At 47.6% G+C, this 21,970-nt stretch overlaps 1 protein-coding gene across 16 annotated transcripts in view; it reads left to right on the forward strand.

The window, feature by feature from the left end:
* The window catches only part of ITGA7 (integrin subunit alpha 7), a 95,702-nt gene that overhangs the window by 56,645 nt on the left and 17,087 nt on the right, over nucleotides 1–21,970 (forward strand). For 8 of the 16 annotated variants that reach the window (XM_083489890.1, XM_083489891.1, XM_083489880.1 and 5 more), the window contains 11 exons: nucleotides 2,475–2,602; nucleotides 4,539–4,618; nucleotides 6,723–6,978; nucleotides 7,992–8,114; nucleotides 15,743–15,950; nucleotides 16,867–17,060; nucleotides 18,841–18,929; nucleotides 19,090–19,217; nucleotides 20,449–20,544; nucleotides 21,327–21,388; nucleotides 21,641–21,810. In XM_083489890.1, the coding sequence (XP_083346016.1) occupies nucleotides 2,475–2,602; nucleotides 4,539–4,618; nucleotides 6,723–6,978; nucleotides 7,992–8,114; nucleotides 15,743–15,950; nucleotides 16,867–17,060; nucleotides 18,841–18,929; nucleotides 19,090–19,217; nucleotides 20,449–20,544; nucleotides 21,327–21,388; nucleotides 21,641–21,810 (1,534 nt within the window). Of the gene's footprint in view, nucleotides 1–2,474; nucleotides 2,603–4,538; nucleotides 5,386–5,745; nucleotides 6,979–7,991; nucleotides 8,115–8,542; nucleotides 8,663–15,742; nucleotides 15,951–16,866; nucleotides 17,061–18,840; nucleotides 18,930–19,089; nucleotides 19,218–20,448; nucleotides 20,545–21,326; nucleotides 21,389–21,640; nucleotides 21,811–21,970 lie in introns of all 16 variants that reach the window. The other 8 variants (XM_083489884.1, XM_083489887.1, XM_083489883.1 and 5 more) reach the window with 4 other exon arrangements.

Raw genomic sequence — 21,970 nt, forward strand, 5'->3', positions numbered from 1 at the left:
TGCTGGAGGAAGGGATTGAAAGGTCTCCCCCTCTGCTCACCACCTCCCCTCCACCCTTCTCACTCCCCACAAAACTGCCTGTGGTGGAATTTGATTTCATTTCCCCTTTTAACTAATTGGCGTTTTCATTAAGCCCCTTAATGTCGTGGGGAGGGGGAGGGGTGGGATGCTCAAGGTCACTGAGGCACTATGCGCAATGGAAAAGAGGCAGGCAGCCTCAGCAGAAATCTGGTCCCCCAGCGCTTTTTATCCCTCTTTGTTTCGTTCATTGGTGCTTTCTCCTATATATATCATCCCTATGCTGGCTGACCCTCTCAAGTCCCGGAAGCAATCCTGATTTCTGATTTGTCCTGCTTTTCCTTAGGACACCCATATTTTCATTGGGGAAATGTTGGAGGGTATGGAGTTATGCAACCCCCCCCCCCAAATCAAGGAGATAAGTAACTATACAACCTTTGGGAGACATCTGAAGGGATAGGGAAGTTTTTTTAATAAACAATGTTTTTGTATATGTTGGAAGCCACCCACAGTGCCTGGGGCAACCCAGTCAGAAGGGAGGGGCATAATAATAATAATAATAATAAGTGTTCCTATTTTCATCTGGGAAATGTTGGAGGGTATACGCTGGTGCAGCCACCCCCTGCACTTATGCCCAAATCACCCTATTCTTTTTCCAATGCTTGTTCAACCCACTTTTTGTTGCAGTAGCAAACTGTTCCCTGAATTACTGCAAAAGACTGTCAGCTTTCCTTCACTTTCTGCACCCAGTCAAACCTCCCATGCTTTTATTCAAGGCTGCCTGTCCTTCATATAGCATGCCTGTTTTATTATTAATATTATTAACATTATTATTAACATATTATTATTATTATTATTATTATTATTATTATTATTACTACTACTACTACTACTACTACTACTACTATTATTACTATTACTACCTCGCCTTCACCCTAAAGCTCCAGTACAGGTTACAGCAATTAAAACACAATGTTAAAAACAGTTTAAAACAACCCACAAACAGAAGGAAGTCAGCACCACCAGCACACAAATCATCATAAAGGCACAATAAAAAGGATGTCTGGATGGGCTCTTAGATTGCACAAGCACTCTGTGAAAATTACAGGCCCTTAGTCTGAGGCTTTATTGGCCTGCTTGATCAATCTGGCCCTAGTCAAAAAGGCCTCTGTTTCCATTGTTAGAGAGAAAAATCAAGTTCATGGCTAGTTATAGACAGAAACTGTGAGCTCTATGTGAATCACCAAAATGGAGCTCAGAGACCACCAGGGCTCTGTGGACCACAGTTTGATGACCTTTGGGTCTCTACACTGAGTGGCAGCAGTCCTCTAAAGCAGGGGTTGTCAACTGGTCCCTATCGCCCACTAGTGGGCTTTTCAGGATTCTAGGTGGGCGGTAGTGGGTTCTACGGCACAAGCTGAATCCTCCTTCCATCGAGCACTGGTGGGCGGTAAGAAAATTTTACCATCAAGAAAGATGCATTAGTGGACGGTAGGTCTAAAAAGGTTGACTACCCCTGCTCTAGGGTCTCAGACACTGGTCTTTCTCTGTGTTGTGTGACCTGCACGTGTGGTAGATAATGTATGCTGCATGTGTGGCTTTGCATATGCCGTGAGTGTGTAGGAGTGGTGCATATCTCTTGTGTTCATGCATAAATGAGCACAATCACTTTGGCCATGACCGCTCATGCGCCTGTGGCCCCTGGAGGGCTGCCCGGCCTGAAGGTGGCCCTCAAACTGAAATTGGTTAACCACCCCTGTGTGGAGTCAAGGATAGCTCATGAGACAACCAGATAACGAAACCAGTGACGGGAACAATGAAGAAGATGGAATAGAGACCACAAAGACGCTGGTGTGAAGGAACTGGAACTATAGCTCCCACAGAAAGAAGATGATGAATCAAAGACTAAATGGCTTGACGACAAAGTTGGGTTTTTGGTAGTGGGGAAGGGACAAACTGAAAAGAAGTCTATTAGGTAACCTTCTGAAATAATTTTCAGAACCCAGCAGCCAGAGACAGACTTTTGCCAGGCGGGAAGAAAGCTGGAAAGGCAATCTCCCACCCAGGACATGGACCCGCCATTGGTTTCGTTGTTTGGTTGCCAACATGAGACAAGTTAGTTTTTGTCCAGCACGTGATTTTAAGGACTGATGTAAGGGAAAGTGTGTGTATGGGTACACAAGCCTTTGGCATTTTCCTTTGTATGTAAATACAGGCAGAAGAGAAACTGCAGTCTGTGCTTCTGAGATAGGGGGTGGGGTAGAATGTGCCTTAGCTTAGGACCCCCCTATCTTTTAACCTGTCTTAGCGCTCAGCATCCCACATCTGCCCAGTTGCAGTGGGACCAGGGATCAGAGCATGCTTCTAATTGCCGCCCCCACCACCCCAGGGACCCCTGTCACACTCTCCCAGCTCTCTTTCTCAGTCTCGCTAACACTCTGCTCCATTTCTTTCAGGTTGTTGGTGGGAGCGCCACAGGCGGCTGCTTTGCCGGGTCAAAAGGCCAGCAGGACTGGCGGCTTGTATGCCTGTCCCTTGACCCATGAGATTAATGACTGCCAACGAGTGCCCATCGATGAGGGAGGTAAGTGAGCAGCACTGTGAAAACACCCAAGGCTGTCATATGGTGTCATTCAGTGTCTGATTTGGATCAGGGTGATTAAACTGGAGTCAGTTTGGAATTGGAGTTGGGCATGATGATGATGATTTTATTTATACTCCACCCATCAAGCTGGGTTTCTCCAGCCACTCTGGGCAGCTTACAACGTATCTAAAAACATAAAACAGGGATGTCCAACAGGTCAATCGCGATCTACTGGTCGATCCCTGGGAGGTTTTGGTAGATCACGATTGATGCTGTTTCATAAGTGATCCCTTGGTGAGCGGTTTAATTCATTTTTTCCTTTGCCCTGCCCCCCCCAATGGGTTTACCCTCCCCTAAAAAAAGCTCATCAACTTTGCTCTGACCCCCCCCCAAAAAAAACAGGACGTTCCTCCCTAAAAAAAGTTCAACAATAACTTTGACCTGAACCCACCAAAAATTGGGTAGATCATTCCGTCCCTGACATAAAACATCAAGCATTAAAAACCTCCCGATACAGGGCTGCCTTCAGATGTCTTCTAAAAGTTGTGTAATTATCTCCTTGGCATCTGGAGGGAGGGCATTCCACAGGGAGGGCACCACTGCCAAGAAAGCCCTCTGCCTGGTTCCCTGTAACTTTGCTTCTCGCAGTGAGGGAACCAGCAGAAGACCCTCGGAGGAGGACCTCAGTGTCTGGGCTGAGCGATGGGGGTGGAGGCGTTCCTTCAGCTCTACTGATACCATTTCCTGCATCCTGTGCATGGCTTAATTTGATCCTGCCTGGATTTTCCACAGTGTAAACCTGCAACCTGCTTTTCAGTCACCTGCTCACACTCTGAACATGTTAAATAAGAATTGGTTGAGTGACTGAATGCATATTGATTCAATTTCCTTTACCATTATGTAACAATACCCTGTTCTCACAAGCTTGCCCCGGCACCTTGACCTCCAGAAATTTAGCATAAGCTGTACTAAGGCTAGTCCGGATTATGGTTCCTAAATCTTATCTGGATCAATTCAGTTCTTCTTAGAGGGCAGTGAGGAGTATTCCTATGGACTTGGATTGGACACCTTGGTATTCCAGCATAGAATTATTGCTGCCAGTCTAACACCCTTTTCTGGGTTTCTACCACATTGTTACAAACATGCTTACCAGAGTATTCTACTCCTTAGGACCAAACTACATGTGATACGGGAGGTCTGCAATTAAATCTGCCAGATTTCTTAAAAGGTGTGTGTGCATTAGGTGGACGGGAGCATGGACGGGAGCAACAGTACTATGTGAGGGACAGTGGCGTAGCGTGGGGGGTGCAGGGGGGGCCGGCCGCACCGGGCGCAACATCTGGGGGTTAGGGTTAGGGGGCGCAAATCCACGGGTTAGGGGGCGCAAATTACTTGCCTTGCCCTGGGTGCTGACAACCCACGCTACGCCACTGGTGAGGGAGATCTCATGCTGCATCTCCAGCCCAAATTGCCTCCATGGAGCTTCAGAGAGAAACACAGAACTACTTGCATTGTACCTGCTCTTAATTGAGAGAGCCTGTCAAGGCCCATGCGTGCTGTGTAAAATCCTGGCCAGTGCACCAACACAAATTCATTACGGCTGCTCTATTGAGTATGTTCAACTTACCAGAACTGCTGAATATGGCAGGGCCCGGATTGACACCTGAATATTTTCCCTCCAAGGCTCATGGCTGCTTTATGCAAATCAGGCACCGTACATCTAATTTTAGCTCAAGAGGCCCATTTGTGGATCTCCCAAGACACAAGTAGTCTGGCCCTCATTGGCCACCGGATTGGTTGAGGTTATTTCCCGTCCCAACGTATTAGGAAAGGAGCAAATGCTCCATATCCCGTCCTGCATAATGGAGGGATGAGCTTGAATCCTCTCCCTAAGTTGAGATTGATATCTCCTCTCCATCTCCTCCACACCTTGCAGTTGACCTGAAGAAGGAGAGCAAGGAGAACCAATGGCTGGGAGTCACCGTCAAGAGCCAGGGCCCCGGCGGCAAGATTGTGGTCAGTGGCCATGGATGGATGGATGGGTGGGTGGTCATTCCGTTAACCTGTTTGGGTCTGGATTTCAGAGTATAGGCTGCTGTCCTCTGTGTTATATATAGCAGCAGAAGGAGCTCCTTGCTCTTTCCTCAGGGTTTTTCTTTGGGGAGGGGGGAGGGACAGTTTAGTGCAGTGATTCCCATTCTTTTTTTGGCCATGCCCCACCTAAGCATCTCTAAAATCCTGATCTCCGCCCCGCCCCCAGTGACATAAAATTCTTATTATTCAAAAAGTGAACTCCTATTCACATGGAGGAAGCCTAAAAGGCCACTCACTGTTAATAACTCATTCTCGAATTGCCTCCCTTAAAAACCAGATTGCCGCCCCCTGTGGGGCATGTGCCCAATGTTGGGAACCACGGGTTTAGCAGATTATAGTGGCAAGTGGGTGGAGGGATATAAAAGGTTGTCAACATCGCGATATATCACCAGATGAACATCGCAATATGCTGATAACATTGTGATGTCTGAAATAATTGGCTGGCTTCAGGGCTTTTCCCACATCATGATTTTTGCCTAGCACACACAAACGTGCATCATGATTTGTGATATATTGCCAGGTCAAAAATTACGAAGCCCATAGTAGGATATGAACTCTAAACCAGTTTTGGATTATCATATTGATACTGTATATCATCCAGCCCTCGTTCACATTAGCAGTGGAAACCAATTCTAGGTCATTTGGTAGGTGGGGTTATTCAGAAAGGTGTTCCTGTATTTCACACACCCGTTAAGAGAATCATAGAATCATAGAATCATAGAGTTGGAAGAGACCACAAAGGCCATCAAGTCCAACCCCCTGCCAAGCAGGAAACACCATCAGAGCACTCCTGACATATGGTTGTCAAGCCTCTGCTCAAAGACCTCCAAAGAAGGAGACTCCACCACACTCCTTAGCAGCAAATTCCACTGTCGAACAGCTCTTACTGTCAGGAAGTTCTTCCTAATGTTTAGGTGGAATCTTCTTTCTTGTAGTTTGGATCCATTGCTCCATATCCGCTTCTCTGGAGCAGCAGAAAACAACCTTTCTCCCTCCTCCATGTGACATCCCTTTATATATTTGAACATGGCTATCATATCACCCCTTAGGATCACATTCAGTGGAGTTCTGTGAGGCTCTCCTAGGTATCTGCTCTGCTTCCTGGATAGAAAGTTCAGCTTTTCTGTGTCTTGTAATTGAAACACCCTGGGAAGGGGTGTATAGTTGGGGAAGGCTCAACTCTGATAACATCCACATGAATAAATCATTCTAGTGGTGTGTTTGCTGTTTTGTAAAGAGGAACACACACTTCTGTACACCTGTGTCACTTGGGAACAGCCCAGAAGTCAGGATGTATTAAGGGTCTTTTGATCTGAAATAACAATTCGTGAACATGGTCTGTGTCTGAGCCAATTTACACCATCAGAGAAAGCACACACTAAGTTCTTTGTGCACATGGAAAGCTAGTGTGTTAGGGAATAGGTTAGGCCAACCCTTATTACTGACATGATTGCTTTCTGAGTGCAGGGATTTTTATTTTTTTTTACTTTTTAAACAACACTGCCGACATGGGCTGCCATATGTCCGCATCTATCATTTTTATTGTATTCTCTCTGTGTTTATGACAATAAACTTGAAATTGTCAACCCCATATATACATGGATACTTTTCATTGTGGAGGGAAGTTGTGCAAACTAAGAGCTGGGCCTTCTTTCTGAAGGACCTTGGGAAGAGAAAGCACAACTCATTGATTATGCTTTCCTGCTTTTTGGAATCTTCTAACAGCATTATCGGTTTCTCACCCTGGACTATTCCCCTTCCACCTGTTTATGTGTGTGTCCCTAGTAAGCCTTGTTACCCAAGAACTGACTTAGCTTGGAGTAAATGTTGTCATATGGTCTTCCATACCGGGACATTTAAATACCTTCTGCTTAGATACCATAAGGGAGCAATTAAGCCACGTAAATAGCTTCCTAGGTTTAATGTTTGATATAACCATGCAGTTCTGTGCAGGAATGCCAGAAGGCAGCAGATTTCCCCCCCCTAACCCACTTTTCCATGTCATTTCCCTTCCCATTTATCCCAGACCTGTGCCCACTTGTACGAAGCACGTAACCGGGTAAACGAATCTCTGGAGACGAGGGACGTAATCGGCCGCTGCTACATGCTCAGCGAGGGGCTGCAAGTCTCTGACGAACTGGATGGCGGCGAGTGGAAATTCTGCGAAGGGCGGCCACAGGGACACGACCGCTTTGGCTTCTGCCAGCAAGGGGTGGCGACCGGCTTCACTGCAGATAGGCATTATATCCTCTTTGGGGCGCCTGGTACCTACAACTGGAAGGGTAAGCTGGCACACATATGCCTGACTCAGGGAGCGTGGGGAGCGTTAAGTAACATAGCCCTGACCCGACATCCGTCAGCATTATGCAAACCAACTGTCCTGGGTTTGGAGGCTATGACAGCCTCCAGAGGGCCAGTTGGTGAAGGTCCTGTTGCTTCCCCTAAAGTTAGAGAATGGAGCATGGCCAGAGGGCATCCTCCGTCCATTTCCATTTCCTTGGGAATGTGCCTTCTTTACCAAGCACAGGGAGCTGCCTGGTCAGACCTCTGGTTCATTCTGCACTGACTGGCAGCTGCTCCCCAGGGTTTCAGGCAGAATCTCCCCCCCCACCCCCTGAGGATGCCAGGAGTAAAATCAGGACTTCCCGCATGTGCTCTGTCACTGAGCTAAGGTGAGGTTACGAGATTTTTTTCAATGAATCTGGGGACACTTTTCAACTTCAATTGATTTTGTATGGGGACTGATTTGTAAATCCGGGGACTGTCCCCGGGAAATGGGGACGTCTGGTAACCTTAAGCTAAGGCCCTTATCCAACATGACCAGTACTGCACCTCTGTGCCAGATGGAAGAGTCAGTGGGTGCTCCCACCTTGATCAGCACCCCCCCCCCTTGTGGTGGTCAGCGTTGCTGATGATTTACACCTCCTCCAAGGAAACGCTAGTGGGATGCATGGCAGTTCTGACCTTTGATTGCCTAGTAAACAGGGATGTCAGAACCACGTGAATCACCGATGGGCATGCCCATCACGCACCCCTGCCATCTCTTTGCCACTTGGAACAGCCCAATGAGCGTTCCAGTTCTGAGTACCTGCTGGGTTGTGAAACCCCCCCCCCCATATGGACCCGGTGGATGAACCAGGTACAGCTTCCGAGTCTCAATGGAGATAGCTGGGAAAAGTGCAATGTGCAATTCACCCACGCGTTGCTGTTGTACTGTGCTGTGAGGCCGTGGATCCTCAACCCAACCTCTTCCTCCCCCCTCCCGCCAATCACTAACAGGTGTTTGGTTTGGCAGGGACCATACGGGCAGAGCTGAGTGGCTTGAATTTGAGTTACTACGACGACGGGCCGTATGAAGCCGGGGGAGAGAAGGACCAGGACCCCTCGCTCATCCCCTTGCCTGCCAACAGCTACCTTGGTACGGGGTTGCGCCCGGCAGGCGAAGCATCGCAGAGCAATTGGACAGGCCACCCGCAGGGCAGGGTGCTGATGAGGCTAACGAACAACATCTGGAAAGGGGCTTCTGGCTTCAAGACTAGCCATAAACACAACCATGAAAAATAATAACGAGAACCCTTATTTGTGGCATTCTCAATGAGCAGACATTTCATTCTCATGACCTTAGGGCAAACCTGGCTAAACTGATTTGCCAGTTGCTGACACTGGTGGCTCAGAGACAAGGCAGTGCTGGGAAAAAAATCCCACCAGGTGCGACCCAGGCCCTGCTAAGTCTCCCCGACTCCTGCCCAGCGCTCTGTGATGCTTCCCTGCCTGGGTTCCAAGGGTTTCTCATACTGCTAACCTCTCTCTCTTCTCTCTCTCTCTTTCCTTCCGTTGGCCTTGCAGGGATATTGTTTGTGACAAACATTGATAGCTCAGACCCTGACCAGCTGGTCTATAAAACGCCAGAGCCCAGCGAACGGGTTCCCGGGAGTGTTGGAGATGTGGCCCACAATAGTTTCTTAGGTTTGTAAGGTGTTGGTGTGCCCGTCTCCTGTGATTTCTGCCTCTCGCCCTTTCTCCTCGGAAATCCCTCTTCTTCTTTAGCATTTCTCTTTTTTTCCCTGCTAGTCTATGTTGTTTCCCCCTTTCTGTTGTGTTTTGTCAGCCCCAACAACCCCTCCCCCCAAACCCCCCCCCCCACCAATACATGAGTGGAGTGGGGTAGAGCAGAGAGCTACAGATTCTGATTTAGCAATAGTCAGGTAATTTAGGTGGCTATGACAGATTTAGGAGAAGCAGTTCTGGATAAGTGGCTTTATAATAACTGACATCTAGGTGCAGTTAGTCTCTATATGCGTTATCATTAGTATCTTAGGTATTAAATTGACTTTTTGCCATGGGCCTTTTCTCCAGGTGACCCTAATATTTGGAAAACCCTTCTTAAGGAGGCATTCCGGCACCAAAATTATAAGCTTTTCAGTGCCAGGTCTATTTAGCTGGGCATTTTTACATCATAGATCTTTTCCCTACTCCCTGAATTCTATTTTACTCTGTGTTTAAGATTTTGGGGTTTTGTTGATTTTGATTTTTTAAACCTATGTCTTGCATTTCATTTATTTGTTGGTTTTAAATTCTATTTATAGATTACATGAATCTTATTTGCACTTTTGTATAGTCCCTGTAATCTTTTTTTTTTTAAATAAAGGGCAACTAAGAAAGATGTGAAACATATAAACAGACAAAACCTATGTTTAAAACAATTAGAGAAGGGGTAGAGGAGCACAAGAGGTTTTGTGTGTGCTTTGAAGAACATGTGCTGCATTCGGTGCATTGAAGAAAATAATCAAGTTCTGTGCTCCAAAGAAATTATGCCGTTTATATGTTTTCTTGCATAATGTTGGTATGTTTTAGTTTCATCCCAGTATTATCTGAGCTTCTGAGAGAATATAGAACTTTCAATTTTGTTACAGATAGGTAGCCGTGTTGGTCTGCCATAGTCAAAATAAAAAAATTCCTTCCAGTAGCACCTTAAAGACCAACTAAGTTAGTTCTTGGTATGAGCTTTCGTGTGCATGCACACTTCTTCAGATACACTGAAACAGAAGTTGCCAGATCCTTCTATATAGTGAGAAGGTGGGGAGGGGTATTACTCAGAAGGGTGGTGGGAATGGGAGATTGGCAGATAGCTGAGATGGTGTGTGTGAAAGGGAGGAGCATAGTAGAACTGGAAAGGAAGCCAAATGCTGAGCTGTAAGTCTAGATTGGAGTGGAAAACGTCACGAGAGAGGGAGTGATAGCCATGAAGGGCAGGTCTGAGCTTGGTCACAGATGTTCTACCTTCCTAACAGGAGCATCTTTTGCTGATACCGCAAAATATATCATTGCAACCCTGACAGCTAGAAACCTGAATCGCAATCTCGACCAAGCTCTTTTATGGCAGAGTCTTCAGAGGGGGAAGATAAAACCTAGGATGCAATTCTATGCACATTTACCTGGAGATGAGTCCCTAGTGAACACTGTGGGGACTTCCTTTTGAGTAAACAGGCATACAATTGCACTTAGCTATGGGAAGATTAGCTACTTTACAGGGATGCTAGATTTGCAAGGCAAAAACTGAGAGGTCCTGACTACTGCCTTGTGGAGTAGAGGGTGAGACTTGGGCCTTGACCTTGGGCCAGCCACCATCTCTCTGTGAGTAACCGACCTCACAGAGTTGTTGTGAGGATGAAATGGGGAGGGAAAGAAGAACCATTCTTCTTGGAGGAAAGGTGGAGTATAACAGCAATAATAAGAGTTAAGAGTGGAGCACATGCTCAGTTCTTCCAGTGCGACTTAAAAGTGCTTTGCTTTTGGCTGGATTGTATTCTTGCCGTTTTCAACAAATGAAAGATGAGATTCCTGGGAATGGGGACCAGATTCCAGATAATGCACGCCATTCCACAAAAACAAACAAGCACCCAAAAAAAAGAAGCAGCAGGCAAATTTCCCAGTGTATAAATAGCAACTTTACACACACATACACACACTCAAACATGCCCCAACGCAAACATTGCACACATGCACTCAGAACCAACTTGCATGTTTAAAAAAGCATCTTGCAATGTTTGCCTTCAGGTGGGGGATAGCTCAGTCGGTAGAACATGAGGCTCTTAATCTCAGGGTTGTGGGTTTGAGCCCCACGTCGGGCAAAAGATTCCTCCATTGCAGAGGGTTGGACTCGATGACCCTCGGGATCCCTTTCCAACCCTACAGTTTTACGATTCTACGGGTCTAACAAGGGGAGGTCTGGAACTGCAAGCTTGAATGCTCTCCTACATCATGAACTCTGTACATGTTGGAAGGTAGCACATAAGAGAGAAGTCTGAGCTGGGACACTTCTTTCTCATGCACTCACTTTTTACATGAAGGCCGTTTTTGACATGGGGGAGCTTTCCAAGATGCCCACTCAGACCTTGGCTTCACACTGCTTTCTGTTTGGAATGAAACCAAACCATGATACCTGGTTTGGGTTGCTAACTCCAAACTGTGGATTGTGGTCTGTTGCTCCCTCTAGGGGAGGAGTGATGCCGGAGCAATCAGGGTGTTCATGGCCTGCCGTTAACTATGGCTTGCTCTCATGAGCAAACACAGCCTGCAAACCCTCCAGGCTCCTTGCGGTGGAAATCCTGCACCGGTGACTGGCACGGGATGGGATGATGTACACTGCTCGAAGCCTGGCTACAGGCTCCTCTGAAAACTAGGTGCCCTTTGGCCTGATCAACATCAGAGGTGCAAGCTGCTCTGAAAGAACATAAGAGCGTGACGTCTGGCCATAGATCTATGTAGTCTAGCACCGTGTCTCAGTGGGGTGTGAAAGAGGTAGCTGCCCTCTGTTATTTATATCCGGTATATATTAAATAGAGGCATCCAGTCTGCTTGAAGAGGATTCAGTTTCTTGATGTTACAGCTACCAACTACAGATAGACCTATTCCCAGTGAGCATGGCTAACCCTTTTAAGAGCTATTTATGCTAATGCCCTGCCCTGCCATCCTGTAGCAATGGACTCCATAAGCTAATCTCACATTGCATATCAATTTGCACTTCCTTTTGCTTCTCCTGAATCCGCCTTCACTAAGTTTCATTGGCTGACCTTGAGTTCTAGCGATTTGAATGGACACCTCTCCTCTGTAGAGCTGTGAAGGGCCCCTATTAACATTCGGCCCCTGACTTTACCCAGCTCCGTTGGGGGGAGGTGGCAGAGACATTTGGCAACTGCAGGTGATGGCGGCGTTGGAAGGGGCATAGACTGTACGCCCCAAGGACTGGCATCACCCCTTGCCAATCCTCTGCTGTAAATGCTAGTCAGCAGGATACCAGCTGAGGAGCAAGTGGGTCATCGTAAGCTGGGGGGAGGTGGGGAGGAGTGGAGTGAAAAGCTGCAGGTGGGGTGGGAACTTCTGTGTAACTCACAGAGCATAGATAAGAAAGGTAAAATGCGAGCAGGGAAAACTATATAGTGCAAGAGGAAGAGGATTAGACTGCAGGTGTGGGGGTTGGCACCTAGGGGAGCCTGGAACCACCCTTTTGCCACTGACTGCCCCTTGTTGCATGGTGTCTGTGTTGCTTGTGCCTGTCTGCATGCTTGTTTCTAAGCAGTGGGGAAGAATGCTCATTCTGGCTGATCCTACCTGATGTAGGAGCTCCATGCTTGGTCCATCATGTGTTCTCCCATATTCTAAGATGCAAGTGGCGCTGTGGTCTAAACCACTGAGCCTCTTGGGCTTGCCGATCAGAAGGTTGGCTCCCGTTGCTCTGTCCCAGCTCCTGCCAACCTAGCAGTTTGAAAGCATGCCAGTGCAAGTAGATAAATAGGTACCGCTGTATTGGGAAGGTAAACGGCGTTTCCATGAGCTCTGGCTTCCGTCACAGTGTCCCGTTGCACCAGAAGTGGTTTAATCATGCTGGCCACATGACCCAGAAAGCTGTCTGTGGACAAACGCCGGCTCCCTTGGCCTGAAAGCGAGATGAGCGCCACAACCCCATAGTCGCCTTTGACTGGACTTAAACATCCAGGGGTCTTTTACCTTTGCCTTTTACCTTCTAAGACAGGGATATGGAACCTTCTGGCCTCCAAATATTGTTGGACTCCAACTCTCATTAGCCCCAACCACTATGGTCAGGGATGCTGGGAAGTTCAGCAGCATCCAGAGTCCTCACCGCTACGCTAATGCACCAGACCCTCCTGGGATTACAGTGGGCCAATCACTGAACAGGGAATGGGGCTGTGGGGCAGCTTTCTACTCATAGTTGTCCCCGCCCCCTGCTGTCCTCAAAAGAGCATCCCTTGTCTCACAGTAGGAAAGGAACCTAGTGGGAGTCAGCTGCTGCTGATGGAGGAGGACAAGGGGTGGCAAATGACCAGCCCTGCTTGAAGACGTGAGGGAGACCCTACAGGGCTGGGGCCAAAGATTTCCTATTTTAGTTCTGTCACAAACGCTCCTGCTTCTTTCCAGCCCCACCTTCCTCCAACAGCCTGCCTCTTCCAACCCTCCCAGTCTGCCACCCAGCTTACGGACTGCTCTTGCATGCATGCCAGCCACAGTGTGCCTTTGCTTTCCACCCAGCCACCATTTCACCCATTACAGCCCCTCCTGCCTCCTCAGAGCTGGACAGACGGTGTATCCAACACGTTGCCCTCCAGATGTCTTTGGACTATAGGCCGAATTCAACTAAATAGTTGAGCTAGCAGGGACCAGTGCAATGAGTCCCACTGGCAATGCAGGGCTTTCCCCTCTTTCCTCCACACCCCTGGATCCAGGAGTACCCCCCAGAACAGCATGCACCAGAGAAAGAGGGGAAATATTTCCATCTGGCAAGCAAGGGTCCTTGCGCTGATGGGACGATCACCTTAGCATGACTTTGAGTTCCACCCCACAACTCTCATCTTCTCTAACCTTTGACCCTGCTGGCCGGGGCTGATGGGAGCCATAATCACCATGTTTTCCAACTCTGAGCAATGGCTGTGCCATGGATAGGACCAGATTTTAGTCCCGGGGCTACAAAGTGCCTTTTTCTATTTCCCCTGCAACCTATCACCATCCCTTCCAAGTTTGATCTTGGTTCTTCAAGGGATATTTTAGAGCTGTGGTTTAATGCCAGCGCTATCGTCGTTTGAGCCCTGCCACGCCAGCAGGCTTCACTGCTGCTCTGGAAGAGTGCTCCTGGCTGTTGTCTTTCCCCCTTTCATTTATTCATCCCTCTTTTCAAGTCCCATGTGCTTTTGGGGCTGAAAAACGGTTGTGGCTGAGAAGCAGAGAAGAGCTGTGAGCGCAGCGCCCTCAACAAACGGCAGTTCCCAGGATTTCTTGGGGGAAGTCATGTGCTTTCAATGTATAGTGGTACGTAGGCAGCCTATGCCTTGAAGGCTGCTTTCTGGGGAAAGCCTTGTATGCCCTATCATAAACATTTATCGAAAACCTCCTCTCCAGAGCAGAGGCCCCCAGTCCCGCTGCTGCTTCCCATCCCATCACGCAGAGGCTACTTGTAATGTATATATAAGGAGTCACATTTGCATTCCTGGCCAGTGTCCATCCCTCAGCCGTGGACTTTCTCCCAGTTCTCTGACTCCCACAACACACAGTGGGGAAGGGGGTGGCAGGGAGAGAGTGTGGGAGGGAAGGAGGGGGTGAAGAGTCCACGGGGTTTTCCTGCAAGAAGAATCTTTTCAGAAAGGCAGATTTTTGTCATGAGAAGTATTTAACTCCGCAGCCATCAGAGGTGGTGGGAGGCATCCCTGACCCTCCTTCAGCAGCTAGTTCACATGTTTCTCAATTGCATTTGTTAATTCATTAAAATGTATATAAATTTTAATTGCCCTTTGTTGTGATGCTGAAGCCCAGCTTTAAAAAGCAACAGCAGCAGCTCTTTAGAGAACTAATAATAATAATCTTAAAGAAGGTGGCTGCTTTAAAACCAGTCAGCTGGACACCCTGCTCCTCTCCTGTGCATGTTTCCCAGTCCTTGGACAGAACTTGCTCCTCCTTTAAGAAGTCTGTTCTTTAGTGCAGCCTTCCCCACCCTGGTGTTGGTCAGACATTGTTGGACTCCAGTTCCTATCATCCCATACCATTTGTTCTGCTGGCTGGGGCTGATGGGAGTTGGAGTCCAACAACTTCTGGAGGTCAATGTGCTGGCTGACCTGCTGTAAATCACAAATAGGCGGACCCACATTATCCATATTCATGGCTAGATAATGGCATAAACCCCAGCTGCTTCTGACACTTGTTGGCCACTGGTTGGCCACTTGATGGCCACTGGTTGGCCATTACGAGCTTATCCACACATATTTTGCCCTGCTCTTTCCAGCCACAGGTATGTGCTTAAAGCTCTGTGCCCAAGTTTTTTTGGGGGGTGGTGGTGGTGTTACCTCTGAGCTTTCCTAGTAATAACTCGCTCTTTAGCGGTCAATCAGAGCAAAGTCAATTCTGGTTTTCCTCGGATTGCTGTTTGCTCCAACTGAGCTTTAAAGAGCAGGTTTTCATGGGGCAAGCTCCAGAGCAGAAAAAGAGGGTGCTCAGACACAGAGCTTTAAAGTACGGACCATGCCTGGAAAGAGTGGAGGAAAGGTAAGTGTGGATAAACCCTAAATTAGCCCTACTGTCAAGAAACATGAAGATATGGAATTCCAAATTCAAGCAGCAGAGGAGGCAGATAACATGTTCCTTATCTTACCCACTGGGGCTAACATGGGATAGGTGAAAAGCAACAAGTTGAGAAAATGGAGAACAAATCTGGCTACCTAGGATTTAAGAAATAAGTTTGTTCACATGTGACTTTAAGCAGTTTTCCAATGAAACAAAATTGTGAAAATAACAGCTTTCATTTACATCCCCCACCCAAATGAAATGGACAGTTTCTAAGCATTGGTGGTTCGTACAATGTGCATTGTGCACATGCGCATGTGCACATTAAGTTCAGAAGCCAGGAGTTGGACCAGTGTTGAGATCTTATGACTTTAAAGCTTTTATTGGTGATTTGGGGACCGCATACGTCTTTTCATACTAACACCTTTCCACAACAGCCTCACCCTCCGTGATCACTGACGTGCTTTTCTGTTGTTTCAGGGTTTTCCCTTGACTCTGGAGTGGGGATTACCAGGAAGAATGAGCTGAGTTTTGTAACAGGGGCTCCTCGAGCCAACCATACAGGGGCTGTGGTGATCCTGCACAAAGACAACGTCAACCGCCTGGTGCCTGAGGTTATCATCCCAGGAGAGAAGCTCACTTCATCCTTTGGCTATTCCTTGGCTGTGGTGGACCTCAATCATGATGGGTGAGCAACATGGGATGGAGGCAGCATTCTGCCTGAATGATGCTTGGGCCCATTCTCTGTTCTAAAGGCTACTCTGGTCTGTTGGGTGGTAATAAGAGCATAAGCTGCCCTACTAGCAGGAGTTACAGCACAGGTGGGCAAGGGGTACAGGAGAAGTTGGAGCTGGGTTTGGTTTACAACTTGCTCCAGTGATTTACAAGATAACGGACTCCTAGCACACATTGCGAGAGCCACTGTGGTGCAGCAGCTAGAACAGTGTCAAACTAGAGGTATGGAACCTGAGGGTCTCCTAATGTTGTTGGACTCCAATGTCCATCAGCCGCAGCTAACCATGGTCAGGGATGATGGGAGTTGTAGTCCAATAACATTTGGATGTGTTCTTCCCTCTTGGACTGTGGGTGGGGTGGGGGTGGGGATAGGGTTGCCAATATTTCAGCTGGCTAATGTAGCATCGTGAGGTGCAGACACTACTAAATAATGCTGTTTATCTCCGTGATACAAAAGGCTACACCTGCCTGGTTTCTGCACATTAAATTGCCAATAAATGCATAGTAACAGATCAGGCTGTTGTTGTTTTTTTCTGGTGGATTAACAATCCTGCAGAAATTGAGCTGCGTGTGGGAAAGTAGAAGTAGCTACATCCCATCTAAAATTTGGAATCCCATTATTCCATCGGATTAGCAACTCCACTCTTGGAAAAGATGTGGGCAATAATGTCTTCCCTGCGGGCTTCCCTTAGCAGGGGAAAATAAGACTCATAGCACAGTGAATGAAGAGTAACAATGTGTGGGTTTTGCTATAAGAGGTTTTGAGTCGCTTGCTCAGTTTCTCATTCTGGGTATCCAACATGGCTATGGATACCCTGAGAGCAATGGGTGTTTCCATGGCAGCCGCACTCACTGCATGTTTTCTCTAGCTGGATGGACTTGGTGGTCGGAGCACCAAACCTCTTTGACCGCAAGGAAGGGATCGGAGGAGCAGTCTACGTTTACATCAACCAGGCAGGGCACTGGGACAATGTCCTCCCCATCCGCCTCAATGGTTCCTATGACTCTATGTTTGGTATCACAGTGGGGGCTGTTGGAGACCTCAACCAAGACGGCTTCCAAGGTGAGAGAACTGAGAGAGCCTGTGGCTGTGGGAAACTGGCCGGTGGGGGCTCTTGAACTGGTCTGCTTGAAGTATGTGGGTTTAGAGGCAGGGGATGTCCTGTCAAGGGTCACAGGGGAAGCACAGCGGTATCCAATCAATGGCCTGAGTCAGCAATTCAAGACATGAGTCCAAGGCACCAACAGCACCTGCAGGACCACGGAGAGCTCCCTGTGGCAGCTAAACAAGCTGTTGCCTCTGCAAGCACCTAGCTAGAATCGAAGCCTTCTATATGTTGACTGGACAAGTAATGTAGTATGGCCCTCCTCCCAAGAGAGGCTGACTTGTTGTTAAAGGGCTCCTTTCCTTATTTTGCAGTCTTTGACTCCTGTGGTTTGGAGAGACAGAGCTACTATGGGAGACTTCTCTGAATTAGAGGAGAGCAGCAGGACTGTGTCCTCCAGCTGAGAGGATCTAGGTTACTGTTTTGACATATCTCCACTGGTTTTGAAGTCATTGGGGGAGGCATAGCGAAGCTGCCTTATACTGAGCCAGACCATTGGCCTGTCTGGAAGCTCCCCAGTATTTCATTTGCAGCCCTACCCGGGGATTGAACCTGTGACCTTCTACATGCAATCCAGAGAGATGCCCAGCTGCTGAGATAAGGGGTTCTGATGAAGTTCCTGGCAATTCTTCCATCCAGGATGAAGCTAGAACCTCATCCTCCTCTGAAATATCCATTATGCAGTGCATGGTTTCTTTTTTGTGTGAAATAGTTTTTATTTGATTTTACAAAGTCATTCACATAAATAATATTATTAAAAATAATAAAAGTTGCACAAGAATCTTCCGAATCTTATGACTTCCCTCCTCCGTGGGTTCTTAAGTAACTTTTTAAACTGCATATTATAAGTCCATCTATTTTGCAGTCCTCTATTGTATCCAAAATCTATGTTTCATTGCAAGAGTTATTTAAAACCTGCCAAAGTGTTCAAGTGTTTACAGTGGTCTTTCAGATACAATATAAATTTGTCCCATTCCTTGTTGAAGTTTTGATCCTCCCCATTTCTGATTTTGCCGGTTAATATTGCCATCTCTGTGTAATGTAATCCAATAGTTTCATTTGCCTTCCACCCAGCCTAGTAGGTATCTTGTCCTCTTTCCATCTCTGGGCAAGAAGCATCCTGCATGGTTTCTAGGTCATGGTTCATGACAAAGGAAATCTAGGAATCGAGCTGAGTGTCTGCCTTTGAAAGCCATCTCCCTTAGCATCAGTGGAATGAACGTCCAAGTGTGCATGTTTATGATTGAAGTGTTTGGCTCTTGAGGATCAAGCTGGGAGAAAAACATGGGCAGGTTAAAGGGGGGGAGTAGCTGCGTATATGCGAATGTGAAACAGAAAAAAATGCAAGAGGCTGTGATGATCGCAGAGGTGTGGATATCTTGTGCTGCCCTGGTTTATATGATAAAGATAGGGCAAGGTGTCCCTGCTTTGTAGACTGCTATGTACATTACGATGATCTGTGGCAGTATGCAATTATGTGAGAGACTCAAATTAGGTTGGCTGTGTGGGAAATGCTGGCAGGTGAGTCTGATGCATCTGCAGCCATTTTTGCCCAGCTTTGTATCTATACGTATCATGTGACTATAGAAGGGGGTTCCTTTATGTGGCATTGTGGCTCTTCCATATATCTGGGTATAATTCTACATCTCAGAGAGATTTCTGAGAGCCAATATGAAGTCCAGAAATGTGGGAGACAAAAGACAGTTCTTACCGTCGCTGTTGTTCGTTTTCTTCCAGACTTTGCAGTGGGAGCCCCATTGGATGGCGATGGCAAGGTCTACATCTATCATGGCAGTAATTCAGGGTTTGTCACCAAACCTGCTCAGGTCAGTATCCCCACCTTGCAGTAAAAGGGAGCGGTTTGGGGAACACTGCGTTCCTGTGGCCTTCCTCCCTTTTCTCTTTGGCTGTGCATCCTTCCTTTGCTCTCACCCCAATCATGACCCAATTTATCGCTACCCTGTTTTGCCCCGTCATCCTCTGCAGATTCTGACTGGGGAGAGTGTTGGCGTCAAGATGTTTGGATATTCCTTTTCTGGAGGGTTGGATATTGATGGCAACCTCTACCCAGATCTCCTAGTGGGATCTCTTTCCAACACAGTAGTCCTATACAGGTGAGCATAAAGAAGGACAGAGGAACAAATCCTCATTGATTTGAGATGCGTAAAATATATTGCAGTACAGCAACTAGTCCTATGGATTCACAGTCTGACGGAATTTAACCCACAGTCTGTCTCACACAGTTGCTTTCCCTTAAGAAGGAATCCTTCAGCCAGCAACTTGACATGCATGGGGTGCTCCTCTTTCACTAGGAGAGTCTCTTGTCCTGTCTTGCAAACAGAAGACCAGATAGCAAGAGGAGGTCCCTGTGGCAGGGCAGACCCAACAACAGAGAGTCAGTACAAGTAGCAGATTAGGTCATACCAGAGCATCAGAACCCCAGACAGCCCCATGCTGCCTGTTTAATCCATCAAGGTCTGGTATAGCTGTACGATTTGCCAGGTTCAGTGTAGGAATTTGAGACCAAGGTGGCCATAGTGATTGTAGGATTCTGGCCCAGGGGGGTGCTGACTTGGGGGAGGCTTCACTTTAGGACTCTCTGGGTGACTAGGTTTTGGTGTCGTGACCTCTGCCCAGTGTCCCCATTGCCATGCTCCTTGTCTCTCAGGTCCCTCTATTTCACTGGTGCACTTTGGTAATTTTTTTAGACTCTGGACTTAATACTCTTGCAACAGTGGGGCTCTTTAGATGGCAATGTGAATTATTTCACTTCCTTTGGAATGGGATAAGCCAGGGGCCACGACACATCCATGGGCTCTGTACAGAATCTCCTGAAAGCTGCTGACCAACACAGAGGAACTTGACACATAATCTGTGGTCACCAAGGGATGATACCGAGACTGTAGTCCAAATCCAGAACTCCTGCAGCCAAACTGTTCTGCAAAAGAGATTGCTTATGTCAGTACAGGAAGGTGGCTGGCTTCTGGACTCCCATCACCACTGTGATGTCACTGTTCAGACTTTTGTAAAATGTAAAATAATGCTGCTGCTGCTGCTGCTGCTGCTGCAATGTGTGTCAGAAAGAGGCTGATAGAAAGCATGGACGTTGTTGGGACTTTGGGGAAATAGAGAAAGCAAGACAGGGAAGATACAGTATCTCTTCGCTTACATCTGGGAGCTTTCCCATCCTTACTTGGATGTTCTGTTGAAGCTTCCTTGAACACACAGCAAGCAACACCCTTCTTAAGAACTCTGCATTACCAAGCAGGGTCCAATGACACCCACCGCACCCAAATTTGTCTGCAAGTGACCCAATCACTTATGAATGTCCAATCTATATTTTAGATCCCGACCTGTCATCCGCATCTCCAGAAATGTCACCATCTCCCCCCAGAATGTTGACCTGGAGGCCATGAACTGTCGCCACCATGTGGGCATCTGGTGAGAACTAGTCTTCTTAATGCACAGTCTCTTTCCTTGCTTCTTTGCTGCTCTTCCCGTTCCCTTTTGCACTTGATGCCAAATGGTGCTTTCATGGATGCGCCTATACACCTGTTGCTTTATCCTCTTGCATGTTAGGTATGCCCCAGTTTGAAAGCACACCAGTGCAACTGGATAAATAGGTACCACTGCGGCAGGAAGGTAAATGGCATTCCTGTGCACTTCGGCTTCCGTCACAGTGTCCCATTGCACCAGAAGCAGTTTAGTCATGCTGACCACATGACCCGGAAAGCTGTCTGTGGACAAACGCCGGCTCCCTTGGCCTGAAAACGATAAGAGCACTGCAACTCCATAGTTGCCTTTGACTGGACTTAACCGTCCAGAGGTCCTTTACCTTTTGACCTTTATCTGATCCAGTGGACCTAACTCTGTGCCAATCACCTGCATGGCTCTATGGGTAGGATTTTTACAGTCACCAGAGCAGAGCTATCTGATGGTTTGGACACCTTATTTTTCTGGAGCTGTTTGTCCAGTTAGTGTATCTCCTGCCAGAATCCCACAGTGCAGGTGTGGTCTTTGGGGTACATCTAACGATTTGGGGGAAGACTCAATGTTGCCCAGGGGGAGTGACACACTTCAATGTTCATAGCCCTCTTAATCCAGGACTAGTCCTCTTTAACTCTAGAAAACGGAGCTACCCCACACTCAAGATATGTTCAAGCCTGCTGAGCTCAGGAGAGCTCTACTGTTAATAAGAGTCTCTTCTCTGCTTCCTTCCTTAGCATGGATGTGAGAGCCTGCTTCAGCTACACCGCCAACCCCCCAAGCTACAGCCCGTCCATCAGTGAGTATTGGCTGGGCCTCACCAGTAGTTACTTGTTGCCTTTGTGGTGCTTAGCTAGGTTACAAGGCAGCGCACTGTGTTCCCCACCCCCCTGTTGCATCTGGACTTTGTAGTAGTATCTGTCTCTCCGCACGGAGATAATAAGGAAACCCAGGAGATGCTGAATCCTGACACCAATAGAAGGAGCTTTCCGTCTCTTCCTCTTTTGCCCTCTCCCTTGCCCCAACTCACAGCCTCCGCTCCTTCCCCCAGTGCTTGAGTACACTTTTGACGCTGATACCGACCGCCGGAAATCAGGCCAGGCTTCCCGAGTCACCTTCCACAACCAGAAGCCCACAGACGCCGAGCACCAGTTCTCCGGGGTAGTGGAGCTGCCCCAGCAACATGTCCGTTCTTGTACCAAGGCTACACTGCAGCTGAAGGTGGGTCCCTCACTGGAGCATCCTTGGGCTGTTAGAACCACCTGCAATAGCTTTGGGAGCTCAGCCACTTAAAAGTAATTGAGGAATAAAGGAACTTGGGAATTGAAGGGAGCGGTATGGCAGCCCTGTTTAAGCACTAGGCTTACAACCCACACTATCC

The sequence above is a fragment of the Podarcis liolepis genome (genome assembly GCF_965112155.1).
Source record: "Podarcis liolepis genome assembly, chromosome: 2".
NCBI lineage: Eukaryota > Metazoa > Chordata > Lepidosauria > Squamata > Lacertidae > Podarcis > Podarcis liolepis.